This window comes from Sinocyclocheilus rhinocerous, unplaced genomic scaffold (genome assembly GCF_001515625.1).
Source record: "Sinocyclocheilus rhinocerous isolate Xijiao unplaced genomic scaffold, SAMN03320098_v1.1 scaffold1605, whole genome shotgun sequence".
Taxonomy (NCBI): Eukaryota; Metazoa; Chordata; class Actinopteri; order Cypriniformes; family Cyprinidae; genus Sinocyclocheilus; species Sinocyclocheilus rhinocerous.
Window position 1 is genome coordinate 56,766 of NW_015627373.1, and position 10,587 is coordinate 67,352.

General features: G+C 39.7%; 1 protein-coding gene and 1 long non-coding RNA gene across 9 annotated transcripts in view; one reads left to right on the forward strand and one right to left on the reverse strand.

Moving 5' to 3' along the window:
- Positions 1-6,604: 6,604 nt before the first annotated feature.
- LOC107727472 (uncharacterized) lies at positions 6,605-8,213 on the forward strand. The gene is made up of 2 exons (XR_001638363.1): positions 6,605-7,458; positions 7,498-8,213. It is a non-coding gene; the product is annotated as an uncharacterized LOC107727472 (long non-coding RNA).
- Positions 8,095-10,587, reverse strand: part of lingo1a (leucine rich repeat and Ig domain containing 1a) — an 81,992-nt gene continuing 79,499 nt past the window's right edge. For all 8 annotated transcript variants that reach the window (XM_016537316.1, XM_016537297.1, XM_016537302.1 and 5 more), the window contains one exon: positions 8,095-10,490. In XM_016537316.1, the coding sequence (XP_016392802.1) occupies positions 8,631-10,478 (1,848 nt within the window). In that variant the 5' untranslated portion in view covers positions 10,479-10,490 and the 3' untranslated portion in view covers positions 8,095-8,630. The remainder of the gene's footprint in view (positions 10,491-10,587) is intronic.

Genomic DNA, 10,587 nt, shown 5'->3' on the forward strand with positions numbered 1-10,587 from the left:
CACAAATAAACACACGGACAAATTAGCACTGAACTCTGTGTTACTGATAACACAAATAAATGAATCGTAGTTCTTCTGTGAAAGTGACTCTAGAGCATCAACGAATTAACTGAAAATGCGAGGGAAAGTTATGCAAAGCTCCTGCGCTGAATAATGGATATTCTGATTACATGTTGAACTGAAGCTCCGCCAGCGTCTCTGGTTGAAGTAAAACTGTATTAAGTGCATGTATAATCTCTGTATCCATGACAATTCGGCTCCAAATCCTGAATAATAGGTCTGTACAGGAGCATTATAGGGATAAGAACGTAATGCACTGCGTCTCCTCGGAGCGAACCCTCCGCTATAGCCCGCCGGCATTTAGGGTTTAGGGCACATTAATCTAGTAGTCTAAAGTTACACAAACAGATGAAGCATGCAGAAACGCTTAAACTGAAGCTAATGTATTCCCACACAGGCCTCGCCAAAATAACGCTACAGTGTGTAAACAAAAAAAGTGCATTATTAATACCGAATGGATGCTGCCATCTCAGAGCAACTCCACCGCAGGCCACAGTGGCGATCCTGCGGGATAGTATGATAACTGATATTTACTCCTAAAATATTCTGCTTTATCTGAAGGAACAGTGACCGGGCCGACGGCGGCGCAGAAAGACAAGAGTTTGTGCTGAGATTTGGGATCTCTGATGCACGCGAGAAGCGTGCAGGCTTTATCTCAGCGTGTGCCATTGAGTATATCCCGCGCATCAGTGGGTCTGATGAATGACAGATATATAGAAAATATTCTTATGAAGTTTTCTAGGCCACTTCAGGGGAATCTTGGCAAAAAATAGAATAAGAACTAGAGCTCTGTTCCAAATCCTAGTGAGGTGCCTACGTAGGCAGCATTTGAAAGGGCACTACAGACTCGAAGCCTGTTCACCACCAAGATTTTTTTTAAACCAGAGGCAACATTGCATCCTACATGGAAAAAATATATATATTATATCTATATATATATATATAATTACATGAACTCTAGTATATACTTTTGCAAACGAACTCTCTTTATATATACTTTTGCAATATATCTTGAATACACACACACACACACACTCACACACACACTCACACAATATTTATATATATATAAATATATATTGCAAAAGTATATATACTAACATAAATATATACATATAAATAAAACTGTATATATTTGTTCAATATATAGTGCAAATATGCTACATTTTCAAATGTCAAAATATAGTACAAAATGTACAAGCTGCAAGAAAATACATTTTCAGTCTTAGTATAAATATATTTATATATGAGTATACATTTATATGTAAAGTAACCATATGCAGAAATACACAACTTTTAAATGTTTTTTCAATGTTTAATGGTTTTTATAGTTCAAATATAATACATGAATTTCTATATTTTACATATATATATATATATATCATACACTTTTTATTGGAAATGTATTAAGATTGGAAATGTATTTTATTGGCCCTTGAAGTACATGTTGTACAATAGATAGATAGATAAAAAGTAACTATTTATTACATTTATATATGGGTTTAATGTTTTCATTTATATTTTCGGGCTCTCTCCACACACACACACACACAAACACACACACACACACACACACACAGGGATAGATAGATAGATAGAGGCACTGGAAACAAAATTGAACCCAATATTTGTGTTTAATTATTATTATAATTAATGATATTTGTGTAAATATCAGTGTTATTATGTGTGTGCCATGTGGAAATGCTGTCTATGTGGAAAAGCTGCATGATAGTTTGGATGCTTTCTAGAAGTCAGCTATGTAGCTAGGCAGTAAGGCAGCTCACTATGAGAACACAGCTAGTTTTAATAAAAGATTGTGGAGCACTTGAGGAATCCTTCTAAGGGAAAAATTGTCCAAAAAAGTCTCTTAACGCTCTTCCCACACGACTGGAACAGAAGCTAATGAATATTGATTACACAAAATTATGGGATAAGAGATGGATTTCCCGTAGGTGTATGCGCTCCGAGCATCAGCCGTGCATCTGTTGTGAAACGCTGTTTAAAAACCCAGCGTAAACTCCATCGCTCTGACCGTCAGCCGCTGGCCTGCACCGCGCAAAAGATATGAAGCGGCCAGCACATATTGCCAAACAATAAACAGCACGAAACTAATGCGATTTCAAATGCCACGTTTGTCCCTTACAGCTGAACTGATCCGTGAAAATGCTTTTTGTCACGGCACAAAGACAATTTGACAGTATTGATAGAGCGCTTTATGAGAATAATCATAATCTGGTTCCTGTTTTTGAAAGCCAATCCATGAGGCATTTTGCACTACTTGGATGACAGCAGATAACAAGTGTGAGATTTTATAATACAATCTCCTGCAGTAATCAGTAACCATAAACAGAGTGCATGTAAAATGAACTAAAAGTATCACTAAAAGAAAAGTTTGCCCAAAAATTAAACACTACTATCGCTTTAAATGTGGTGGTGATTCAAAAACATGTCCAGGTGAGCAGGATTCCTCAGAGAGCAGGTGTCCGCTCTGAATTTGATCATTTCAGAGGGCAAACACTTCAGAAACCAAACTGTGACCTTTCATTTAAAACAAAGACACGGCCTTGACCAACAGGAATCAGCCAGCAAAAAGAAAGCAGGTGAAGCCTCTTACCTCTCGGCAGGGTTTGTCAAACGGCGTGATGTTCAGTGTTTTGTGAGAACGGCAGATGTTCATCATCTGCACAGGTGTTGTGGCTTCCTTCTCTGACAGCAGCAGCTCTCAGCGTTAAATACTGACATCTGGACTGTGAGCTCAGCTGATCTGGCTTCTGATGTCATTTGTGAACACCACAGGTTTTTACACTCTTTTAAATATGTTAACAGTTTCTCTTCAGTCAAGTCCGCTTTAGAATAATTGTCATTAGCAAAAAATGTAGCAAGCTAAACTAACAGCCGCTTCACAGAACAGTAAACAGCAGATAGAAAATAATAGCTAAATAATGCTTAAGATAGATAATATAAATTAAATGTAATACGGTACATTTTTTTCTGGCAAAAATGTATTTAAAATGTAATATTAAGCCAAATATGCCAAAATATAGTGCAAAATGGACATTCTAATTTATTGAGATGCACCTGTATATATATGAACATTGGATTAAAAATGCTAAATAATTTGGATGATAATGCAGATTTATAATGCACATTATGAGGTCATGTGACAGTTTAACATATGACCATTTAAAGTGTGTTTGTGGCATTTTCACATACTAATTTGGCAAATTGTAGGCTGTATACAGTATATACAACCCATATGCAATAATGATGCTTATATATTTTGTACTCATATTTTTGACTTATGAAAAATTGATTTTATGTACACACATTTCTCTCTCTCTAAACACCAAATTATTGCTGTATTTTACAGTAAGTGAAGCTTTGATTCTGAGTTTTCTTTGTGTGTGTGTATATATATATATATACACACACATATACATACATACATATATGTATGTATATTTGGCCAAACCAAATATATTTTGCTAAACGACATTTTAATAGATTAGATACTATGTGAAGATTTAAATAGATATATAATGTAAATCACCTTAATTCAATTTCTTTAAAGCAAACTCTTTTGTAATTAAATGAAATTGTCTTCTTTAATACAGCCGTTAAAATGGCTGCCTTGATGTTAGCTTTTCAGTTCTCCGGAGGGTTTCTTTCTCTTCCTGCGTGTTAATCTCCGATCACTTCATACAAAGAGACATTCATTAGCAGGTCAGACCAAAGGAAAATGAAGCCTCTTTAGAGTTCAACTAGAGAATGGAAACAGATCAGTAAAAAAAGTGCAGTGCGAATTCATCTCATGTCTCATAGCGATCCGACAGACCTATCAGAATCACGGCAAACGCTAAAGCACTTTCAGTGGAATGAGAACAGAATTATAGTTATCAAGAAAAATGTACCTCAATTCAATGGAGTTATTACACTCTTTAAAACATGTCTCAAAAGTACTTAAGCAAATGAATTAGCTTGTGTTACTATTCCCAAAAACGTCTAGAATGTTCTCAAAGTTCTTCAAACCGCTTCCAGGATGGTTGTAGTTTGATAGTTGTAGGGTTATAGTTGGCTTTAAAGGTAATAAATGTGTAATTTTATAAAGTTAAACACCTACGCTGGTTTAAAATGCACACTGCAGATTTAATTGCACCTCTGTCCCGCTCTCCTCCATCAGATCTGGCCTCGTTACACCCGTTCATTCATCATCTAGTCACACATTAACATAATATTAACATAATTAACATGCGTGTGTCACTGACCAGAGGGCTGTTAAACATTGTTCACACATCTCCTCTAGCATGTTTGACATTTTAAAGTGCTGAGCGTGTAGCTTACAACGCAGGTAGAGCTACACACGGTCAGTAATTATGCAACATGCTAGCCTCAGGTACAGGAACTTTGGAGATAATTAATATATTAAAACTGCACTCACATCCTCTCCACTACACCCAAATGATTAGAAAAGAGAATTAAAAGATGAAATTCAGTGTGATTCCCCTTCAAGTATATTCATGAGGACAAAAACTGCAGCTAATGTTAGCAACAGCATGCTAACATGCTACTTGCACTATTTCTGCAGGATGAACTATGGGTAATTCACTGTATATTGAATTTTAGTATGCACTGAATGCACAGATGACTCTATATTTGATCAAACGTGAAGTATACAACAGAGCATGGAGTACTGTATCCCACAATGCAATGCAACTTCCTTTTAGAATGTTAGAAGTAATATGAGCCACAAATTTCTTTTGTTGACATCTTAACGTTAAAGCATTTTAATGAACATTGGATTAAAAACAAATAATTTGGATGACAACGCCAGTTTATAATGCACATTATTAGGTCATGTGACATAAGCGATAGCATGTGAGCATTTTAAGTGTTTCTGTTGCATGTTCACATATAATTCCTCAAGGTAAAAGTAAATTCAGTCTAAAAGTAATCTAAAAAGTAGTCAGAATACATTACCTGAAATAAGTAATCTAGATTGTTACTTCATCATGTAATCTGTAATCAGTAATTTTTACTGTAACTATCTTTACTGTAACTTTTTTACTTAAACTTTACTGTATTTTACAGTAAGTGAAGCTTTGATTCGGAGTCGTCTTTGTATTGACAGGTGGTGGGTGTTTAAATTCCTGCTGTTTCGGTCTGTGATATAAAAAATCTGTGAGAATAAGCAGGTGAGAATGTGTTACTGACAGAACGTCTGTATGCGTTTCTAATTTAGCCGAGACTTCTGAAGCAAACCCAACCTGCAGGAAATATCATTCCTGTCAAGAGGCCATCTTTAAATCCTGTTCATATGCGTATGACGATAAAATAAAAGCTTTTATGATTTTAAAAGTGCTCTATTCCGGTGTCTTTTGAAGGGAAATGAGCACTCTTCAAATGGATAATTACACCTTAATCTTCGGTTCTATAGTGAAATCGTGAAACACGCCTGTCAGAGGAAATCAGAAATGAAAACAACATTGAGAGAGCGAATCTGAGATGTCTCTGTTTGTATGCGTCAGTCAGCATCCAATAAACCCAAAACAGTTATTTTCTATTCATTAGATAAATTAGTCGGAGTGCCTCATTCTGGGAGTTTCCGGATGATTCTGCATCTCTAAAGAAAACCATAATTTTCTCTGCCTGTCTCTTTTTTCCCTCTTTCGATAAGCGATTACGGAATTATTTCCAGTACTACGAGGAGGTGAATTTATTTTTATGCTCTCAAAGCTCTCTAGAAAAGTTCTACAGAATGCATAATATAATTTCAGTGGCACCTGGTTTTCTGTGTGTTCCCTGATAAGATCCTACAGGCATCTATATGGTCATCAGCTCCAGTTAGGATCAGACAATGACCACTTTTAAAACCAGGATAAGTATTAGGCTCTTTTCTCCTTTAAGCTTCTAATTATAATAAATCTCCTTATTTTGAGTCATTTTCTTAAGCCCCCTTCACACATACTGTGATTTTATCATGGAGGTCATGAGGTTTCTGTACTGTTGGTTGCTAAAAGGCGCTGGATGAGCGTCAATGGAAGCTTCACAACTATTGAAAATCTGATCGAAAATGAGATGCACTTGTGATAAAAACAAGATGTTCTATTTTGATAAGAAGCACCCAATGGCTTCCAGTAATTTTGTCGTTGCAAATCACTGTATGTGTGAACCCTATTATTCAGAGAAAATGTGAAAAATGTTCTTGCTCAGCTCTTACATAGAACTTTACAACTTTCAGAAGGTCCTGCATTACCATAATGACTCCGACAGGGACACAGGAAACCCATTATGATAAAATGACACTGTTTTCTTACCTGCTGGTTAATATTATTTCACATTAACTGCGCAAACGCCAAAGTTTCCCCTGCAGAGCAAAATAAACAAGACACAGTTTTGATAAAAAAATCTCCATAGATTGTTTAATACAACATACCATATTTTCAACAATTCAACATCAATAAAATTGTGTTAATTAAAAAAAAGAAAGAAAACAAAATGCATATTACCTTTATTGCACAGAACAATTTAAACATTTTTCATACTAGATTTTTTCACCTTTTTAGGTTTCCGTTTTTTTCTTTAGTATAAAAGGATATAATGGACCACATTAATGCACATTATCGTCCTGGGCTGAATGTCGGAGAGGGCAGAGGTCATATAAAGATTTATTCGACGTAATAGGATGAAAACAGCAGGTAGACCACAGAGGCAGAGGATCAGAGAAAGATTCAGGTGTGTGTGTGTGTGTGTGTGTGCATGTGTCAGATTAACGCTAAAGTGGATCAGTAAGGGTTAAACCATCTGTCCAGCCTCTCCATCTGCAGCCCCAGTCAGCAGTACAAACCACTTAGCGAGGCGAAACCCATCTACACCCGAGCAAAATCCAGTGCATAAACACAGCTCAGCGTCCTTCCACAGAAATCACCTGCCCTGCTTGGCCCAGATTAAACACACACTTAAAACACAGTTGGACTGTGGAGCGAATTCATTTAACTGTTGCATTTCAGCACAAAAACCTGCTTCATACTCACTAACCAGTCCATTTTAACCGGTCTCTATCTAGCACTGCACAACTGTGCTCTCTTTTCAGCATAAAACATGCCTACTTTCAGTTTACACCCACTTTTTTATTCACAAACACTGTGCTATTACCTCCTGTGGAAATAGAAGCGAAACAACATTATCCTAGAGCGCTCATTCTTAGTGAATTCCCCTCTTGCATGTAGACATCTGTCATCGTAACAAACCAGCACCGTTTGAGTCCTTAGATGTGCTGGGTAGCATTTAAAATGTTTCTTTGGGTACCGACGCTTCATATAATGTAAAGAAAAACTGATCCGAGACCATAAGACAGGTCTAAGACTAAGACCATTAGACAGGCGCGAGACCGTAAGACAGGTGTAAGACCCATGAGACAGATCTGAGAGCATGAAACAGGTGTGAGACCCAACGGCAGCCGCAGGTGAAGGTGATTGAGTGCTGTCGAGCATATTAACACTCTCACCTTTTGATGAAATGATTGATTCTGTTAGGAACAGCTTTCGCACATACACACTCTGAGATAGAGCTATACATTCTCGGTGTAGCTTCTCAGGTGAATAAAACTTGGAATGGGTTTGTTATATAAAAATGTGATGCTGCAGTACCGTTAAATGGGTCTAAACCTGACCAGGCACTACAGAAATGCTCACTGCAGGCTACAGTGATCATTTCTACATAAAGCAAAACACACAACAAAAGTCACATAATTACCGCTGCTTTCACTTGCCAAGCCATTAATCCAACAATAAACAACCTGTATTTGTTTATCCAGATGCTTGAGTCATAAAATTCCCTCGGCTTATCCAACAAATGCATTAAAATGCGGATCCGAAAGCAAAATGAGAACCAAACAGCAGAGTACAGATACAAAGAAAGAAATGTGCTGTGAAAGTTGCACTATACACATATTTCTCTATGGTGGGAATAGAAATGCAATCTATTATATTCCACGTTCTGTTGTTAGACACAATGTAGAAGACGAATTTGGGCAGCTGTTTGGTTTGTTAAATGTGCTTTTCACCTCTGATTTATCTACTGTTATTCTGTCATAAAACTATTCATGTAAGTAGAAAACAAGAAAAGAATGGGTTAAACAAACAAACAAACAAAAAGGATGCGGGCAGCAGGACAGCAGGGAGAAGGATGCTCTGCCTTTGCCTTCTGGAGGTCGAAACAAAACATTTTGGAGGTTCGGTTTTTCCTTTTTTTTCTATGTTTTTTTGCCCATAAAAATCCACAGGAACTGAAGTGTTTTAAAACAAAATCCTCTCTCAAAGATATTGGTCCCCGTAGGCTGAGTTTAAGCGGCCATCACAGAGGAGTGCGCATGAGGACATTTTCCCCCTCCCATGTTCAATATTGAACAAAAGCACCGACACCTGTGCCGCACATCCATCTTTAGAAAGGGGGAAAAACACCCCTCCTCTATGGGGAGCTCGTCAGAGCCAGAGGTTGTTCAGGCAGGGAATCTCTTGTTTTTGTCTTTACGAGTCTGTTTTTGAAAGGGTCTTTTGAGCTCCTTGGCTGGATTATATCATTTTCATGTTAAATTTCCGAGGGGCATCAGCGCCGCTGCTGCTCATCCCAGCGTCCGATTTGCGCGGGACGTACTCTATCTCAATGTTGTGTTTGCTGTTGCCTTTGCCTCTGCTCCAAAGAAAGAGCAGAACAAGGCAGAACAGAACCACACCCAAAAAGGAGATGAAGCCCATGGTGGTGGCGATGATTAGCGTCTTTATATCAAATGGGAACGGGACTGTTGCTCTTGTTCCATTGGCTCCGTTGTCGTTGGGTTGGTTGGAGATAAACGCCAAGGTTTTGTTGGGTTGGTTAGGCCAGTCTGGCGAGTAACTGTGGATGTGTAGGTGGGCCAAAGTGGTGTCATTTCCACCGGCGTTGCTAGCAATGCACACATATGTCCCATTGTCCTGAATCTGAGCGTAGCGCACCTCCAAGGTGCCATCTGGGAAAACAGTGAGCCGTCCTATCGTTTTCGTGGTGATGAACTGTTTTTGTGGGGAAAGCCACATGATGACGGGTGTCGGGTCTCCATCTGCTTGGCAGACAAAGTGGACGGTGGTGCCTTCATCAACGAACTTCTGCTGGGGTTTCCGGTCTCGAATCCTAGACTTGCGACACGTGAAGTAATTGGGTTGCAGCACGTCAGGGAAGTCCTTGAACTCTTTTCCCTGAACGAACTCGGGTGAGGAGCAAGTTGGCTGCTGGCGGTTGAAGTTGAGCCTCCAGCGGCGTCGGAAAACCCAAAGCAGACGGCAATCACAAGCCAGCAGGTTGTCGTACAATGCGAGGGTCTCCAGGTTCCCCACCGAATGGAACACTGACTCCTCTAGGGTGCTAAGGGAGTTGCTGGACACATTGAGGACTTTCAGGTAGTTCAGTCCTCTAAAGGAATAGGGTTCAATCATTGTCAGTCGACCGCCCACCAGGTGGAACTCTTGCAGTCTGAGCAGGTCATGGAGCCGGTTGCCTTCGATCATCTGGATGGGATTGTAGGACATGTTAAGGAAACGAAGATAAACCAGGTGCCGCAAGGCCAAATACGGAATTGATGTCAGGTTTACGTTAGTGATCGTTAGGGAGGTAAGATTCAATCCGTACAAGCAGTTGGTGGTCATGGTATCCAGGTAGGGCCAGTTGGCAATCTCCAGCACTTTGAGACGGTAGAGCCGCTTGAAGCTGTAGTCTCTGATGCTGTTGATGTTGAGGTTTCGCAAACGCAGCGTGACCAAGCTGTGCAGGTGCGTGAAGGCCTCTGTCGGGACAGAGGTCAGGTTGCACTTTTCGAGCGTGAGCTGCTCCAGGCTGCTGAGGCCGTGAAACGCCCTGTGGGATATGAAGACAAGGTCATTATCCCCAACCTCCAGAGAGTGCAAGTTGTAGAGGTCCTGGAACATGTAGTCCAGCAGAATTACGATTTTATTTTCACTGATGTCCAGCTTTGTTAGGTTACTAAGGCCCGTGAACACTCCCAGCTGGATGAGCTTCAGCTTGTTGCTGCGCAGTCCCAGAGTCTGCAGGCCAAAGAGGTTGTTAAAGGCCCCTGGCTCAATGGTCGAGATGGTGTTTTCACTGAGCTCCAGCTCTTCCAGCTGCGGGAAGGCGGAGAACTCATCTGGGTTGATGGTTTTGATTCGATTCTTGCTGAGGTCCAGGAGTCGTGTTTCAGATGGGATTCCCTCTGGAACGGACATCAGCTTCTTGCGGTGGCACAAGACAGAACGCTCCTGAGCATTGCACTCGCAGCGTGATGGGCAGCCCGTGGCAGAGCCAGACAGCACTGTGCCCAGCATTAAGATTAGAATGGGCTGCCAGCATGCCACCAGGAAGCTGTGCCCACTCACTTCCCCTGCTACCATCCTACCGGTTACCTGCACAGACAGAGAAAAAGAGAAAAAGAGTGCTGAGATATAAAATATGCAATTCAAGGCATCCAAATCAATAAACAATTATACCACACAGTATTGA